Source organism: Hypanus sabinus, chromosome 31, assembly GCF_030144855.1.
Source record: "Hypanus sabinus isolate sHypSab1 chromosome 31, sHypSab1.hap1, whole genome shotgun sequence".
Lineage (NCBI taxonomy): Eukaryota > Metazoa > Chordata > Chondrichthyes > Myliobatiformes > Dasyatidae > Hypanus > Hypanus sabinus.
In genome coordinates, this window is record NC_082736.1 from 39171293 (window position 1) to 39190296 (window position 19004).

At 44.6% G+C, this 19004-nt stretch overlaps 1 protein-coding gene across 4 annotated transcripts in view; it reads left to right on the plus strand.

The window, feature by feature from the left end:
* The window catches only part of LOC132384107 (neurexin-1-like), a 1241271-nt gene that overhangs the window by 919246 nt on the left and 303021 nt on the right, over nt 1-19004 (plus strand). For all 4 annotated transcript variants that reach the window (XM_059955449.1, XM_059955450.1, XM_059955451.1 and 1 more), the window contains one exon: nt 161-342. In XM_059955449.1, coding sequence (XP_059811432.1) covers nt 161-342 — 182 coding nt within the window. The remainder of the gene's footprint in view (nt 1-160; nt 343-19004) is intronic.

The following is a 19004-nucleotide window of genomic DNA, read 5'->3' on the forward strand; positions in this document are numbered from 1 at the left end:
AAATAAAGTCAATTCAATTCACTTCAATTATTGGGTTAATGAAAGAGGAGGTAAAGTTGGTAAAATCTCCTGCTCAGTCCAATGGTTGGTCAATGCAGCATTGGTCCAGAACGCTGGTCCTGGTCTAACTGGGTCTTGTCTGTCTGTGTTCTCTCCACAGCTGGCACCACGTACATCTTTGGTCGGGGTGGAGCCCTCATCACGTACACGTGGCCTCCGAACGACCGTCCCAGCACACGGGCTGACCGCCTCGCAGTAGGATTCAGCACACAACAGAAGGATGCCATTCTGGTTCGAGTGGACAGCGCCTCTGGCCTGGGCGACTACCTACAGCTCCACATAGTAAGTCCCTGTGTCCAGCAGCTTTGCCTCCTTAGCAATGCTGGCTCTGCCCGGAACGGATGTGGGGTTCGGAGTGGGTGGAGCCTGAAGCCTAGTTAAATTGGTAGATTGGCACACAGCTTTGATGTTGAAATGGTTTGTTATTTGTGATGGGGCTATCTACAGGGATATGTCCTTATTTGAGTATTTGAGCATACAGAGGCATTGTGTGTGTCTGATACAAAATGTGAGCAATCCACGCTAAGCAATTTATGTGAATACAGGACCCACAAGAGAACGGTGTGGTTGGTGAATAGTTGTAAATCGCGCACAGAGACAAACAATCTAATTGGGAGAGTGGGGTTGGTCAGGTAGCCTCTGTGGGAGGGATGGAATTGTTGGCCCTACAAGGCTTCAATCCACAACGTTGACCATTAATTTTACCCCATAGATGTTGCTTTGCCAGCTGAGTTCCTCCTGCGCATTGCTTGTTGCTATAGGTTCCAACACCTGCCATACCTTGTGTCTCTCTCTGGGGCTGTATGTCATGTACAGAGATGAATTGTATACAGATGTGGGCCGTGTACAAATGTGCGCTGTGTTCAGATGTGCATCAGGATGAGACAGGCAGTGTATAGATGTGTGTCATGTAGAGACACAGGCTGTGTACAGAATTGCATCACATAGAGACGCAGGCTGTGTACATGTGTGGATTGTGTCCAGATGTGCATCACAGAGACACAGGCCGTGTACAGTTGTGGATTGTGTCCAGATGTGCATCACGTAGAGACACAGGCCGTGTACATGTGTGGATTGTGTCCAGATGTGCATCACATAGAGGCATAGGCCGTGTACAGATGTGGGCTGTGTCCAGATATGTGTCACGTAGAGACGCAGGCCATGTACAGATGTGGATTGTGTCTAGATATGCATCACGTAGAGACACAGGCCGTGTCCAGATGTGCATCACGTAGAGACACGGCCCACGTACAGATGTGGCCTGTGTCCAGATATGTGTCACGTAGAGACACAAGCCGTGTACAGATGTGGGCTACGTCCAGATATGCATCACATAGAGACGCAGGCTGTGTACAGATGTGGGCTATGTCCAGATATGTATTCCATAGAGACCCAGGCTGTGTACAGATGTGGGATGCATACAGATGTGAGCTGTGAATCTCCTTTTGGGAATGAACACGATCTGCTTGGATGGATACTTGTGGGGTGGTGAGGACCAGGTACTGATTTGGGCCATGTGATCTTTATACCGATGTGGAATTTACAGGCTGTGCATCCAGATCTTGCTGCTGTGATAGCGAGCAGATGTGGTTGTGTACTGACTGCTGACCTGCTACAGATGGACAGAGTGGACCTTTATTCTGTCCACTCTGGTCATCTACATCTCCCAGCAGCCAGCCATTGTAATTCTCTTTCCCATTCCCACATCGATCTGTCAGACCACTGTCTCCACCTGTATGGGCCAGAACGGATTGCAGAGACAGGGAGGGGTGTAGGAGCCAGAAAGGGTTACAGACACTGGAATGGGTCTAGGGGCTGGAGGGGGTTACAATGGGAGGTGTGCAAGAGCCAGAGGAGGCTACAGAAGGCAGGGCTGGTGGACCCTGGGTGTGCTGGAGTTAAAAGAGTGCAGACAATTGTCCGAATATTCAGGTCTTAGCTCAGTGCTAAGTTGAACTGAGGGCTCAGAGACCTGGGGAATGTGACTGTCATATCGAACCTTGTAAAAATACTCAGCAGAGATTGTTGGTATAAACACTTAATGCAATAAAGACCTGGAGAATGTGACTGTCATATCTAACCTTGTAAAAATGCTCAGCAGAGATTGTCAGTATGAACACTAAGAAGAGAGGCTGTACTTGATCTGGTATTGGAAATTGAACCTGGTCAGGTGTCAGATCTCTCGGTGGGAGAGCATTTCTATCTCCTTTACCGTAGCATTGAAGAGGGATAGGAACAGACAAGTTAGGAAAATGTTTAATTGGAGTAAGAGGAAATATGAAGCTATCAGGCAGGAACTTGGAAGCATAAATTGAGAATAGATGTTCTCAGGGAAATGTACGGCAGAAATGTGGCAAATGTACAAGAGTTAGTTGTGTGCCGTTCTGCATAGGTGCATTCCAATGAGACAGGGGAAGGATAGTAGGGTACAGGAACCATGGTGTACAAAGGCTGTTGAAAATCTAGTCAAGAAGAAAAGAAAAGCTTACGAAAGATTCAAAAAAACTAGGTAATGATAGAGATCTAGAAGATTATAAAGCTAGCAGGAAGAAGCTTAAGAATGAAATTAGGAGAGCCAGAAGGGGCCAAGAGAAGGCCTTGGTGGGCAGGATTAAAGAAAACCCCAAGGCATCCCACAAGTATGTGAAGAGCAAGAGAATAAGACATGAGGGAATAGGACCAATCAAGTGCGACAGTGGAAATGTGTGTATGAAACCGGAGGAGATAGCAAAGGTACTTAATGACTACTTTGCTTCAGTATTCACTATGGAAAAGGATCTAGGTGATCGTAGAATGACTTACAGTGGACTGAAAAGCTTGAACATATAGGCATTAAGAAAGAGGATGTGCTGAAGCTTTAGGAAAGCATCAAGTTGGATAAGTCTCCAGGATCTGATGAAATGTACCCCAGACTACTGTGGGAAGCAAGGGGAGAGATTGCTGAGCAATGATCTTTGTATCATCAATGGGGATGGGAGAAGTTCCATAGAATTGGAGGGTTGCTGATGTTGTTCCCTTACTCAAGAAAGGGAGTACAAATAGCCCAGGAAATTATAGACCAGTGAATTTTACTTCAGTAGTTGGTAAGTTGATGGAAAAGATCTTGAAGGGCAGGATTTATGAACACGTGGAGAGGCATAATATAATTAGGAATAATCAGTGTGGCTTTGTCAAAGGCAGGTCGAGCCTTACGAATCTGATTGAATTTTTTGAGGATGTGACTAAACACGTTGATAAAGGTAGAGCAGTAAATGTAGTATATATGGATTTCAGCAAGGCATTTGATAAGGTACTCCATGCAAGGCTTACTGAGAAAGTAAGGAGGCATGGGATCCAAGGGGACATTGCTTTGTGGATCCAAAACTGGCTTGCCCACAGAAGGCAAAGAGTGGTTGTAGACAGGTCATATTCTGCATGGAGGTCAGTGATAAGTGGTATGCCTCACGGATCTGTTCTGGGACTTCTTCTCTTCATGATATTCATAAATTATCTGGATGAGGAAGTGGAGGGGTGGGTTAGTAAATTTGCAGGTGACACAAAGGTTGGGGTGTTGTGGATAGTGTGGAGGGCTGTCAGAGGTTACAGCAGGACATCGATAGGATGCAAAACTGGGCTGAGAAGTGACAGATGGAGTTCAACCAAGATAAGTGTGAGGTGTTTCATTTTGGTAGGTCAAATGTGATGGCAGAATATAGTATTAATGGTAAGACCCTTGGCAGTGTGGAAGATCAGAGGGATCTTGGGGTCTGAGTCCATAGGACACTCAAAACTGCTGCACAGGTTGACTCTGTGGTTAAGAAGGCATTAGCCTTCATCAACCATGGGATTGAGTTTAAGAGCCGAGAGGTAATGTTACAGCTGTATAGGATCCTGGTCAGACCCCACTTGGAGTACTGTGCTCAGTAGGATGTGGAAACTATAGAAAGGGTGCAGAGGAGATTTACAAGGATGTTGCCTGGATTGGGGAGCATATCTTATGAGCATAGGTTGAGTGAACTTGGCCTTTTATCCTTGCAGTGGTAGAGGATGAGAGGTGACATGATAGAGGTGTACAAGATGATGAGAGGCATTGATCATGTGGATAGTCATAAGCTTTTTCCCAGGGCTGAAATGGTTAGCACAAGAGGGCACAGTTTTAAGATGCTTGGAAGTAGGTACAGAGGAGTTTTTTACACAGAGAGTGGTGAGTGCATGGAATAGGCTGCCGACGATGGTGGTGGAGGCGGATACAATAGGGTCTTTTAATAGACTCCTGGATAGGTACATGGACCTTAGAGGACAATGGGTAACACTAGGTAATTTCTAAAGTAAGTACATGTTTGGCACAGCATTGTGGACCGAAAGGCCTTTATTGTGCTGTAGGTTTTCTATTTTCCCATATTTCAATTAAAGTTTGGAGATAGTGTCAGTGACAATTTTCCTGGGTGAGGGACGGATCACAGAGTAATGGTGGGGTTCATTGTGACACTTCCTCTCTGCTAGAGGAAGTTTAAACCCTTCCCTGTGTTTCCTGCATTAAACAATTACCCCATCACTCGTTGTCACCGACAACACAGTCTGCCAGAGCTGGAATAACTATACTTCCAACCCATCCTGGTCGTAAAGTTCAACATTTCAAGATTCACGATTATTTAATGCCATTTACATTACACAAGTGTAAAGGACAATAAAATATAATTGTTGCTGTGGGTCTGATACATCACAAAAAAACCACAGAAAGATAAAGTACACAATAATAAAAAACACAATAAGTATAAATACATAAGATAGCTTATATACATAGATTGATTGTCTTTCATAAAGCGACACTAGGTACCAGAGTGTCTGTACATATGGTGACTCTGACAGGAAATGATGAAGTAGTGGTGGTTAGGAGTGTGGAGGGGTGGGTTAGTGGGTGTTGGTCAGCCTTACTGCTTGGGGAAAGGAACTGTTTATGAGTGTGGTAATCTGTTGAGTCTGGATGCTAAGTAGCCTCCTCTCTGATGGGAGTTGACAAACTTCCATGAGCAGGTTATGTGGGATCCATCATGATGTTATTGGCCCTTTTCTGGCACATTTCTGTATATATGTAATTGACGGTGGGTAGGCTGGTGCTGGTGATGCACTGAGCAGTTTTGACTCCCCGTTGTGGAGCCTTCCTATCCAGCACAGTGCAGTTTCCATACCATGTGGTGATGTAGCTTGTTAGGGTGCTCTCAACTGTGCATCTGTAGAATGATGTGAATATAGATGTCCACATTTCAGTCTTTTCAGCCTCACCAGATTAACTCTTCCTCTGCCTTGACTCACACAGTGCATGTAGGCGGGAAGAATGAGGATTGGATGGTGTGGTGGGGCATGACCAGACAACAGTTCCTCGTAAATCAGGGGAGGTGATGGTCTTTCTGCTTGTCTGGGGATAAGATCTCAGTGGCCAGTGTTACAGTCATTGATAGACCCAGTCTCTGTGTGATCTTGCTCAGTGCAGTTTACCACAAGCACAGAAACCTGAAGACACCCATTCAATGTTTAAGGTTTCTTCCCCACCACCATCAGATTTCTGAATGGTCTGTGAACACAACACACTATTGCTCTTTTACACTTTTTCCAGAATCAAAATCAGAATCAGGTTTATTATCACCAGCATGTGTTGTGAAATTTGTTAACTTCAATTGTTAACTTGTTGTAATTTTATGTCTTGCACTGTACTGCTACCACAAAACAACAAAGTTCACAGCATGCATAAGGCCATCAGATATAGGAGCAGAATTCAGCCATTTGACACATCGAGTTTGCTCCACCATTTCATCATGGCTGATCCAATTTTCCCTCTCAGCTCCAATCTCCTGCCTTTTCCCCGTATCCCTTCATGCCCTGACTAATCAAGAATCTACCAGTCTCTGCCTTAAATACACATGGACACTTGGCCTCCACAGCTGCCTGTGGCAAAGAATTCCAGAGACTTACCACTCTCTGATGAAAGAAATTCCTGCCCATCTCCATTCTGAAAGGATTTTCTGAGGCTGCCAAATCAAGTCAAGTTTATTGCCATTCAACTATATACATGTATAGAAATATATAACCATATAATGTGTATAGGAATGAACCAGGGTGTAAAGCACAGTTGTACACATAACACACAATGACTTATGAAAGTAAGGATAAAATCTACAGATGAATTACACATAAATAAACATAATAAAGTGCATAAATTAAATATTGTGGGGTACGGAATAGATTAACCAGTGACACTTTGACTGTGATGTGGCTGAGAAACCTAATGGCCTGAGGGAAGAAACTGTTTCTATCAATAGATACATTTAACGTCAGAGAAATATATACGAGGGGTGATTGATAGTTTCGTGGCCTAAGGTAGAAGGAGTCCATTTTAGAAAAGTTAGCACATTTATTTTTCAACATAGTCCCCTCCTACATGTACACACTTAGTCCAGCAGTCATGGAGCATATGGATCCCTTCTTTGTAGGAGTGATCCACAGCAGGGGTGATTGATAAGTTCATGGCCTAAGGTAGAAGGAGCCGAGTTATTAACTTCAAACTTTCTGCATTATCACTCAAAGAGCTGAACTGCACATACATGTAACGATAGCGTCTTGGACCTCCAGATGGTCCACAGCAGGGGTGGTTGATAAGTTCGTGGCCTAAGGTAGAAGGAGTTGAGTTGTACAGCTCTCGTTACATGCACATGCAGTTCAACTCTTTTAGTGAAAGTGCAGAAAGTTTGAAGCTAATAACTCATCTCCTTCTACCTTAGGCCACGAACATCAATCATCCCATGCTGTGGACCACTTCTGGAGGTCCAAGACACCTACAAAGAAGGGATCCATATGCTCTACGACCGCTGGACTAAGTGTGTAAATGTAGGAAAAATAAATGTGCTAGGTTTTCTAAAATTGACTCCTTCTACTTAGGCCACGAACATATCAATCAACCCTGCTGTGGACACTTTCTGGAGGTCCAAGATCCATATGCTCCATGACCGCTGGACTAAGTGTGTACATGTAGGAGGGGACTAAAGTCAAGTGTAACTCCAGGTCAGGGTCTTCAAAAGAACCTGGAAAAAGGAAAAAAGAGATAAAAAATAGAGCTATTTCCAGTGACGCAAGCAAAGGAGTCGCTGTTTAGTGCCATGTGCTGACCATTCCTGTCTTAATGCAATAGAGTCTCCTGCCTGATGGGAGAAAGTCAAAGAGGACGCTGGATGGATGGGTTGGGTCCTTGATAATACTAAGGGTCCTGTGCATGCAGCACTCCTAATAAACGACTCCATGGATGGTAGGGAGACCCCTGTGATCCTGTCAGCTGTTCTCACAGTCCTTTGTAGGGACTTCCGGACTAATGCTCAGCTGCTCCCATACATATGATTGGGATGCTCTCAATGGTGCTCCTGTAAAATACAGTTCAGATGGGGGGGGGGTGGGGGAATGCTTCACTTGCCTCAATCTCCTTAGGAAGTGTCCTATGGTCTTAGACTCCCCCACCATAGGAAACATCCTGTCCACATCCACCCTATCGAGGCCTTTCAGAATTCAATAGGTTTCAATGAGGCCACCTCCCATTCTTCTAAATTCCAGATAGTACAGAAGGGATCATGCGGTCATCAGGCTGCCGTGAGGAACCTGGCTCTGTGGCACTAACAAGTGGGGTGCCTAACCATGAGTGTAAATTTCTGTCAGATGCCTCTCATTCTTTAGAGCACTACAGCACAGAAACAGACTCTTCAGCCCATCTAGTCCATGCTGATCTCCTTTTCTCGCTAGTTCCACCTGCCTTCACTTGGACCATTGCCCTCCACACCCCTCCCATCCATGTTCCTATCCAAGCTTCTCTTAAATGTTACAATTGAACCTGCATCCACCACTTACATTGGCAGCTCGTTCCGCACTCTCACTACTCTCTGAGTGTAGGAGATCCTCCTCAGGTTCCACTTAAATATTTCACCTTTCACCCTAAACCTATGACCTCTAGCTCTAGTCCCACCCAACCTGAGGGGAAACAGCCTGCTTGTATTCACCCTCTCTATAACCAGATCTCACCCAAACTCAGGTGTAAAGCATATGCACCAGGGGCTATGTCCTTGGATAGGTGATATTTCTCTCTGCCCCTTGACCAAGGGATGCAGAGGTTTAACAAAACCTCAACTTCCATACTGCTCTAATTCCAAGGAAATTCTACACAAGATCTTTAACAGTTTTGCTGAGCAAAGAGATCTTGAGGTCCAAGTTCATAACTCCATGAAAGTGGCTACACAGGTCAGTAGGGTGGTTAAGAAGGCTTATGGAATGTTTGCCTTTATTATTCGAGACACCGAGTTCAAAAGTCAGAAGGTTATGTTACAACTTTATAAAAATCTGGTGAGGCCATATCTGGACTATTGCTTACAGTTACATAGACATGCCATGTTCAGCTTGTATTGAACCATTGATAAACTGTACTGGTTCACCATGTACAATTCTGGTCCCCTTATAGCCTGGTTAGACCACACTGGGAGCACTATGCACAGTTCTAGTCTTTGCATGGCCCTGGTCAGAACAATGTACAATTCTAGTCTCTGTATGGCCCTGGTTAGAACACACTGGGAGCACTGTGCACAGTTCTAGTCTCTGTATGGCCCTGGTTTGACCACACTGGGAGCACTGTGCACAGTTCTAGTCTCTGTATGGCCCTGGTTTGACCACACTGGGAGCACTGTGCACAGTTCTAGTCTCTGTATGGCCCTGGTTTGACCACACTGGGAGCACTGTGCACAGTTCTAGTTTCTGATGACCATGATTAAGTTCAAAGTTCAAAGCCAAATTTATTATCAGAGTACAAGCATGTCACTACATACAACCCTGAGATTCTTTTCTGCTGGCATACTTAGCAAATCTATAGGACAGTAACTGTAACCTGTAAGCATCAGGAACTGTAAACTGTAAACAATCTGTGCAAATGCAGATATAAATAAATAGCAATAAATAACAAGCATGAAATAACAATATAACAGAGTCCTTAAGTGAGTGTAATTATCCCCATTTGTTCAAGAGCCTGATGGTTAAGCGGTAGTAACTGTTCTTGATCCTGGTGATGTGAGTCCTGAGGCATCTGCACCTGGCTTGGGTGGTGAGGATCTTTGAGGATGGATGCTGGTTTTCAACAGCAACGTTTCACATAAACATGCTCAACGGTTGGGAGGGTTTTACCTGTGATGTACTTGGTCAAATCTACTACCTCGTGTAGGATTTTCTAATGAGAGACTTTGGTGTTCCCATCCCAGGCCGTCATGCAACCAGTCAACACAGTAAACCAGGAGCACTGTGCATAGTTCTGGGTCCTTCTAGCTCAGACCAAAGGTGACTATATAGTATGTGTTTAAAAGTTTAGTTAAGGGGTTAGAGCTTGGTCACTGCACTGAGGGTCCCAGAGAGGGGATAGGTGTGAGTAAATAGATTATCTCCGGACTATGCTGTGGACTCTGGGCTGGTTCACCTTGAAACAGAAAGGGTTTTTTTGGAGTGAGACGTGGTGATTAGGGGTAAAGAGATTAAAGAGATCAGCTTTTATAATCAGAGTTTTCAGTGAAATGTTTTTGCATTGACAGTCCAAGGATTTGCTAGGGGCAGCCTGTAAGTGCCGCCTTGCTCCCTGCGCCAACATAACATGCCCACATCTCATTAAACCTAACCTGTATACCTTTGGTATGTGGGAGGAAGCTGGAGAACTTGGGGAAAAAACGCAGATGGTCATGAGGAGAATCTTACAGACAGCAATGGATATTGAAACCCAGTCAGTGAGAGCTCATGCTGTAAAGTAATTGTGTTAACCACTCATGCTGTGCCTAACCTGTAGCTTGTCCCTTTAACAGACTGACAGGTGGGGTACAGGGTTATTGCAATGATCCAGTGAGAATAGATAGTGTATGAGGAAAACCCTTGTCATAAAGAGCGATGATGATTTGGGACGAACAGTGACTAAAACAGGAACAATGTAGACACTTCAAAAGGGAACCAGATATGCATTTGATAGTAACATGTTTGTAGGGCCATGGAGAAGGAATGGTGTATTGGAACTCACTGGATTACTCAAAGCTCCAGCATGGAATCAGAATCAAAATTCAACCTTTAACTCTGTGGAAGAATTCCAGAGCTTGCCTCTCAGGCCGCTGAAGGCAGTGATGGGACTTGGAGATGTTTCAGAGGCCGGAGTTGGTGGGATGCAGAGATCCAGAGTTTAGGTCTTGAACGAGATGATGGAAGATATCTTGATGGGGATATGTGAGTAGGTATACATCAGAACAGAGCAGAAAGGTCAAATCTCTGCAAAGGTATGTTATGTTGGTGCTATGTTCTCCAAGGAACAGGAGAAAGCCATTCAGCCCCTTGTGCCTCTGAGCTTTCCACCTGCCTCCCAGGGGCCACAGCCCTAGATTCCTTCACCTTTACTAAAGCCCCGCAGCTTGCTGCACATCGATTGCGGGAAGTGGCTGCAAGCTCCTCACCCCTGGCAATACGGCCGCTCAGAGGAATACCAATCAGCCTTTGCAGATAACTAATAGAACGTGAAACATGAATTCTGGCGTTTGCACAAGGGTCTTCATGAATAAAACATGCAGCTGGCTCAACACGTGGCAATGACAGGCAGGATTACGTGCCAGCATCCATGAAAAGATTCCATACACGTCCCTGGCACAGCTAATAGGATTTAAATCTTCTCGGGCAGTGACTGCACATAAAAGATTAAAGTGGACACCACTATGATTGGTAGCAGGAAAATCAATTGCTCATAGTTTTCATTCCCAGAACCTTGTTGCCCAATTCCTCTCTGCATCAAGCACGAACTTTAGCCCTAGGGCCTGTCACCTTGACCCTGGGGAGGGACCTGGACTCAGCTGAGTTTAGAAAAATGGAAGGGGATCCCACTGATTCCTGAAAAAATCCTACAAGGATTGGCATGGTGTGATGGAATCTCATATAATGCTGGAAAGAACATTATCTGGGGATTTGCTTGTTGAAAGAGAGGAGAATGAGGGGTGAAAGAGGTGGATATATTCATGAGAGGCAGAGATAGGGTGAACACACACCCTATGTATGTTCCTCATTATTTTATACATTGTATTTATACAGTCTTTTTCACAGAGCAGGAAGCAAAAAGTAGAGGGCAGAGGTTTAAGGAGAGGAGGAGAAACCTAATCACCTGTGGGCAACATTAGAATTTGTCTATCCTACCCTCTAAAGCTATTTACTTAAGCGTTCATCTGGGTAACTCTTAAACGCTCTGATTGAATCAAGGCAAGGTACGGACTGCTTCACGGCTTGGCTCAGAGTGGAACTATGGGACTCTGTTTGTGGACCAGTTCAGAACGCTATTTGCTGGCGGTTATTGTTTGCGTGATATGTTTCCCCCCCTGCACATTGGGTGTCTGAAGGTCTTTTTTTATATGGGTTTCCTTGTTTCGTGGCCACCTGTTAACAGACAAAATATCGGGGTTGTATAATATATACACCAACAGAATCAACAAACTCATTCGTAAGTCCAATGATGTTGTAGGGGTGGAACTGGACTCTCTGACGGTGGTGTCTGAAAAGAGGATGCTGTCCAAGTTGCATGCCATCTTGGACAATGTCTCCCATCCACTCCATGATGTACTGGTTGGGCACAGGAGTGCATTCAGCCAGAGACTCATTCCACCGAGATGCAACACTAACGTCATAGGAAGTCATTCCTGCCTGTGGCCATCAAACTTTACAACTCCTCCCTCGGAGTGACAGACACCCTGTGCCAATAGGCTGGTCCTGGACTGGTTTCCACTTGGCATAATTTACTTATTATTATTTAAGTATTTATGGCTTTATATTTCTATATTTCTACACTGTTCTTGGTTGGTGCGACCGTAATGAAACCCAATATCCCTCAGGATCAATAAAGTATGTCTGTCTGTCTGTCTATACATACTTTGATAATAAATGTACTTTGAACTTTAATTCTACCATCTCCTTCAGCAACATATTGAAGGTATCAGCCAGGCACTGCGAGGGAATAGGTGGACATAGCAGATGGGATTAGTTCAATTCAGCTTCATGATAGCACAGACATTGTGGGCTGAAGGGACTATTCCTGGGCCATACTGTTCTATGCTCTACCCAATCTTTGTGTTTCTGAAACAAACTTTCACCTCAAATCCCCTTTAAACTTTTTCCCTACATAGGAAAATTATTCTGACCACCTCTCTCACCTTCGCTTGTCATAATCTTGTAAACATTGGGCAGGCAAAATAGGCCAAGATTGTTCACACTCTCCCTACAACTAAAATTCTCCATCCAGAAAAATGTGGGATATCACACAACTCAGAAACTGACCTTTCAATCCATCTGGCCCATGCCAAGCAAAATGGCCATCTGAGCTTGTCCCATTTGCCCGAGTTTGACCCACACCCTCTAAACCAATGTTTCCCAACCTTTTTTATGCCTACCATCAACTGAGGGGTCCGCAGACCCCAGGTTGGGAACTCCTGCTCTAAGCCTTTCCTATCCATGTACCTGTTGTCCAAGTGTCTTTTAAATGTACCTCCTTCAACCTCTAGCAGCTTGTTTCATAGACGGACCACCATCTGGGTGAAGAATTTACCTCACAGGTTCCCAGTAAATCTCTCCCGTCTCAGCTTAAACCTGCATTTTCTGGTTCTTGATTCCCCATCTCTGTGTGTATTCACCCTCTCTAAACCCTTCATGAGTTATTTACATCTGTTAAGGTCACACCTCAGTCTCCTGTATCTACTGATTAGTCCCAGGTGATTATTCCTCTGGTTAGGTCTGGAACCAATAGTCATGGTCTCAAAGGAAAGTGTCAGCTTTTCACATAGGTGGAAAGACACCTCTTCACACAAGGACAGTAAACTTCTTTACCCAGGAGTCTGTCTCTTCCCCAGGGTTGGCCACTCAAGGACTGGACAGCATGGGTTTTTTTGTGAGATGGCAGAGATGTAATAGGAACCTGAGGGGCAACTTCTTCACCCAGATGGTGGTCCATATTTGGAAAGAGCTGCCAGAGGAAGTTGTTGAGGCAGGTAACAACATTTAAAAGACAATTGGACTGGTATATGGATAGGAATGGTTTTGAGAGATATGGACCAAATTTAGGCAATAGATGACCATCTCATTTGGCTGAATAGCCAATTTCCCTTGCTGTATGACCTGACCATTGAACGTGTTCAAGGCAGAGATCGACAGACGTGAGATAGTTCACTCGTGATTTAATTGGAGTGAGCATGAAGGGCCTTTTCCCTGCTTCCATTTCCTTCAAAGGAATAAAGCCTGGTGAAAGTGTTTCACAGATCTAGGCAGGGGGTGCCAGGGGGGCCAGAGGCTGTTCCCTCAGGGTGGGGAAGATCTGATGGAGGCACTCATGGTCAGGAAGGGTTTGGGTCGAGTAGCCAACAAGAGGCTAATTCCCTGGAGTGAAGAGTCAGTGACCAGGGAGTCCCAGGTACCTGGGGTTTAGCAGATAAATGGAGAGGAGCAGATCTGTGGGACGGTGCCAGAAAGGTGATGCTAATGGGAAGTTTCAAATGGGAAATTCAGGAAGACTCAAAGACCATAAGACAAAGGGCAAAGTCTGTTGGGGAAAAAGGAACTGGGACTCTGGGATAGACGCAGCGGCTCAAATATCCTTCAGGACTGTGTGTGACTGGCTGTGAAGCTCTGTGAGTTTCCGCCTTATCTCCTGGTGCAGGTGTGGTTTCATGTTCAAGGTGAATCAGTAACACCCTGCGAGGCTGTCTGCCGATTGTTGGAGTTCACGATCCTGGCTTTAATGCCCTGCATCTGGTTTACTGTAGACTCTGTTCCACAACAGTCGCAGCCTGTAATGACACCTACCAACAAGGTTCCTCAGCCCTGCCCGTGCCACCTGCTGCTCAGTCATGTTAATGTCAAAGGCTTGGTGAAGTCTTTGAGCTGCAAGGGATCCAGTCAATTTCATCAGAAACACTCATGTGGAGGGTATTTCTCACTGCCTAATGCTTTAATAAACTGGTTTATGATAACATACCCATTTTGATAGGCATTTTTTGATGCCCACCACTTTAATAAACTTTTTTATGATAAATACTGATGTCTCTGGGCATATCTCAATGCCCACTGTTTTAATAAACTACAAATGTAGTTTATGATCAAATACCCATGTTGATGGGCATTTCTGTCTGCCCACCACCTTAATAAACAGGTTTATGATAAAATATCCATGTTGACGGGCATTTCCCACTGCCCACTGTTTTAATACCAGGTTTATGATAAAATACCCATGTTGGGGGCATATTTCACTGCCCACTGCTTTAATAAACTAGCTTAAGATAAAATACCCATGTTGGGGGCATTTCTCACTGCCCATTGCTTTAATAAACTGGTTTATGATAAAATACCCATGTTGTGGGCATTTCTCACTGCCCACCACTGTAATAAACTGGTTTATAATAGAATACCCATGTTAGGGGCATATCTCACTGCCCACTGCTTTGATAAACTGGGTTAAGATAAAATACCCATGTTGGGGGCATATCTCACTGCCCACTGCTTTAATAAACTGGTTTATGATAAAATACCCACGTTGACGGACATATCTCACTGCCCACTGCATTAATAAACTGGTTTATGATAAACACCGACATCTCTGGGCATTTCTCACAGCCCACAGTTTTAATAAACTGACCTAGGATAAAATACCCATCTTGACGGGCATATCTCACTGCCCACCACTTTAATAAACTGGTTTATGATAAAATACCCATGTTGTGGGCATTTCTCACTGCCCACCACTGTAATAAACTGGTTTATAATAGAATACCCATGTTAGGGGCATATCTCACTGCCCACTGCTTTGATAAACTGGTTTATGATAAAATACCCATGTTGGGGGCATATCTCACTGCCCACTGCTTTGATAAACTGGTTTATGATAAAAATGCCCATGTTGACAGGCATTTCTCACTGCCCACCACTTTAATAAACTGATTTATGATAAACTACCCATGTTGATGGGCATATCTCACTGCCCACTGCATTAATAAACTGGTTTATGATAAACACCGACATCTCTGGGCATTTTTCACAGCCCACAGCTTTAATAAACTGACCTAAGATACTGACATTGGTGGGCATTTTGCACTGCCCACCATTTTAATAAACTGGTTTATGATAAAATACCCATGTTGGGGTCATTTCTCATTGCCCATTGCTTTAATAAACTGGTTTATGATAAAATATCAATGTTTCTGGGCTGTTCTCACTGTCAACTGCACTAATAAACTGGTTGATCACACATACCGGGTTACAGCAAAAATGTCCCTGCAGATTATTTCATCACGTTGGTACATCAAGGTCGTATCAGAGAAAAGCAATAAGAGAATCCAGAATAAAGTGTAAGTTACAGAGAGAGTGCAGTGCAGGCTGATAACAAGAGGGTTAAGACGATGATCAGGGAGATGGTGAGTGGGTATAGGAGCCTAAAGAATGGCATTCAGCAGTTCAATAATTACTTTCTCTCCTCTGCTATCAGATTCCATAGCAATGCCTGAACACTACCCCCTTCATTATTCTTGGGACTATTTATTTATGCTGTAGTTTATAGTAATTTTATCTCTTTTCATTGCATTGCTGCTGCAAATCAGAACTTTCACCACATTTCAGACTGTGTTAATTAATTAATTCCAGATTGTGAGGGCATCTAACCGTTCAACAGTCTGATCACAGTGGGTAGGAGCTGTCCTTGAGCCTGATGAGACGTGCCTTCCTGCTTTTGTATTTTCTGCTGATGGGAGGGCAGAAAGGAGAAGGTCCAGGTTGGATGGGGTCTCTGATTTTGATGAGTGAGAAGTGTAGATAGCATCCATGGCAAGGAGGCTGATTTCTGTGATATACTGAGCTGTGTCCACAACTTTCTGCAGTTTTTCAAGATCACAGACAGAGCAGTTGTACCCAGCTGTAATACATCCAGATAGGATGTTTTCTGTGGTGCATTGGTAAAACTTAATAAGTGTTGATGGGGACAGGCTGAATTTTGTTAGCCTCCTGAGGAAGCAGAGATGGTGGCGAGCTATCCTGTTGGTGATGTAATCATGGTTGCATCAGTACAAGCTATTGGTGAGATTTCCTGTTGGTGATGGCATTGTGGTTGTATTCATACAGGCTATTGGCGAGCATTCCTGTTGCTGACACATTCGTGGTTGTATCAGAATAGGCTATTGGTGAGCTTTCCTGTTGGTAACGTAAGAGTGGTTGTATTCAGAGCTGACAGGAGGGATTGGGGTGGGCAGTAAGGAGGTAACTAGATGTGATGTCAAGAGAGGTATTGCCAATGTGGAACTGAAGGTCTCTCAATGGGGAGAGGTTTGAGAATGGGGTTATGAGGCAGGGTAACAGAGTGAGCAGAGAGAGAGAGAGGGAGATAGGGCTCAGGAATTCTCATCAGGGACATGAGGGATTTTGGAAAAAGCAGCTTCTGATCTGCTGTAGCCATCTCTTACTCCTCAAACCTCCTCACTGATTCTGAAATCATTTGGTCCTCACTCCTCTTGAACCTCTTCACTGACCTTGATCTTCTCTGGTTATCTCTTCGTCCCTTGAACCTCCTCACTGATTCTGACACCTTCTGATTCTCTCCACCCTCGAACCTTCTCTCCGCCTTGACCCCACCTCCTCCATCTCCAGTTCATTCACCAGTTAATCAGGATATCTTCAAAAGGTAACATTTCAAAAGAGACCACATTGATCATTAAGGACCCCATCTCCCAGGACACATTGTCTTCTCATTGCTACCATCAGGGAGGATGTACAGGAGCCTGAAGACACACACTCAGTGATTCAGGAACAGCTTCTTCCCCTCTGTCATGGAATTTCTGAATGGTCCATGAACACTGCCTCTTTGCTCTCTTTTCGCATTATTTACTTGTTTATTTTTTTAAATAGGTAATTTAAATGGCTCACATGGACTAGATGGGCCAAATGGCCTGTTTCTATGCTATACTTTTCTATACCTCCATGACTCTAAATATTTCTTATCATAACTTACAGTTTTTTTAAAATGTCTTGCACTGTACTGCAGCTGCAAAACTTGACATAAGAATGTGATCTCAAACCTGATTCTTGTTCTGCTAGTGGATAAAGAACTGATTAACTGACCAGAGATGTGTACAGGCTGAGAGTTGGTAAATGGGATTACTATTGGCTGGTAAGATGTAGTGGGCCAAATGGTCTGTTTCTGTGCTGTCATACATCACAGCAAGCTCTGACAGTTAATTATAATTTTCCAGGGTTGATTGAGGGGAGGGCACCTCCCTTTTGCTTTCCCAGTGTTACCCTGGCAATGAAACAGAGGTGTGACATTATAGAGTTTAAAGAGAATTAATCTAGTGGAGCAGGCGAGTCTGTGACGGACAAGGTGTGACACATGGAAATTGTAACAGACACAAGATCAGACAGATTTTGACAGTCACACAGAACAGGCATGTGAGGGAGATGGAGCTCCTGATAAAGAGGGTGCACAGACTGTCACTGCAAAAGTAGGGTCAGAATCAGAGTGGGGGGGGGTCTGTCAAAAAATATCAGCACTACCTAATTGAGACCCACAACTTATACCACAAAGTGGCCAGAGCCAGCTTCACCTAGGTGATCTCCACACAGTCTGACCACATGCAGATATTGGGCAGGGTGACTAAAGAGGGATGTTTTATGGAGGAGAGAGGGACGAGATTTGTGGCACTCAGATGAAGTAACAGTCGACAATGAGGGAGCAAAGGGTGTCAGAGGATAGTGTTGGAAAATACGGAGATGACGGGTGTGGGAATCAGAGGTTGGGGAGATCTCGGGTGTGAGAATCAGACTGAGGGGATCAGGGTGGTGGGAATTGGAAATTGAGATCTCGGTGGTGGTAATCAGAGGTTGTGAGATGTCGGGTGGTGTGGATCAGAGATTGTGGAAATCTCTGGTGGTGGTATCAGGTTATGGAGATGTTGGGTGGTGTGGATCAGAGATTGTGGAAATCTCTGGTGGTGGTATCAGGTTATGGAGATGTTGGGTGGTGTGGATCAGAGATTGTGGAAATCTCTGGTGGTGGTATCAGATTATGGAGATGTTGGGTGGTGTGGATCAGAGATTGTGGAAATCTCTGGTGGTGGTATCAGATTATGGAGATGTTGGGTGGTGTGGATCAGAGATTGTGGAAATCTCTGGTGGTGGTATCAGATTATGGAGATGTTGGGTGGTGTGGATCAGAGATTGTGGAAATCTCTGGTGGTGGTATCAGGTTATGGAGATGTTGGGTGGTGTGGATCAGAGATTGTGGAAATCTCTGGTGGTGGTATCAGGTTATGGAGATGTTGGGTGGTGTGGATCAGAGATTGTGGAAATCTCTGGTGGTGGTATCAGATTATGGAGATGTTGGGTGGTGTGGATCAGAGATTGTGGAAATCTCTGGTGGTGGTATCAGATTATGGAGATGTTGGGTGGTGTGGATCAGAGATTGTGGAAATCTCTGGTGGTGGTATCAGGTTATGGAGATGTTGGGTGGTGTGGATCAGAGATTGTGGAAATCTCTGGTGGTGGTATCAGATTATGGAGATGTTGGGTGGTGTGGATCAGAGATTGTGGAAATCTCTGGTGGTGGTATCAGATTATGGAGATGTTGGGTGGTGGGGATCAGAGATTGTGGAAATCTCTGGTGGTGGTATCAGATTATGGAGATGTTGGGTGGTGGGGATCAGAGATTGTAGAGTTCGTGATGGTAATCAGAGATTGTGGGGATCTCGTGTAGTGGAAATCAAAGATTGTGGAGATCTCGGGTGTGAGAATCAGAGACTGTGGAGACCTTGGGTAGAGAGAGTCAGAGCGTGCAGAGATCTCCAGCAATAGGGATTGGAGAATGCCAGGATCTCAGGTGATTGCAGCTGGAACGGGTTACAGATATGGGCGGTGTT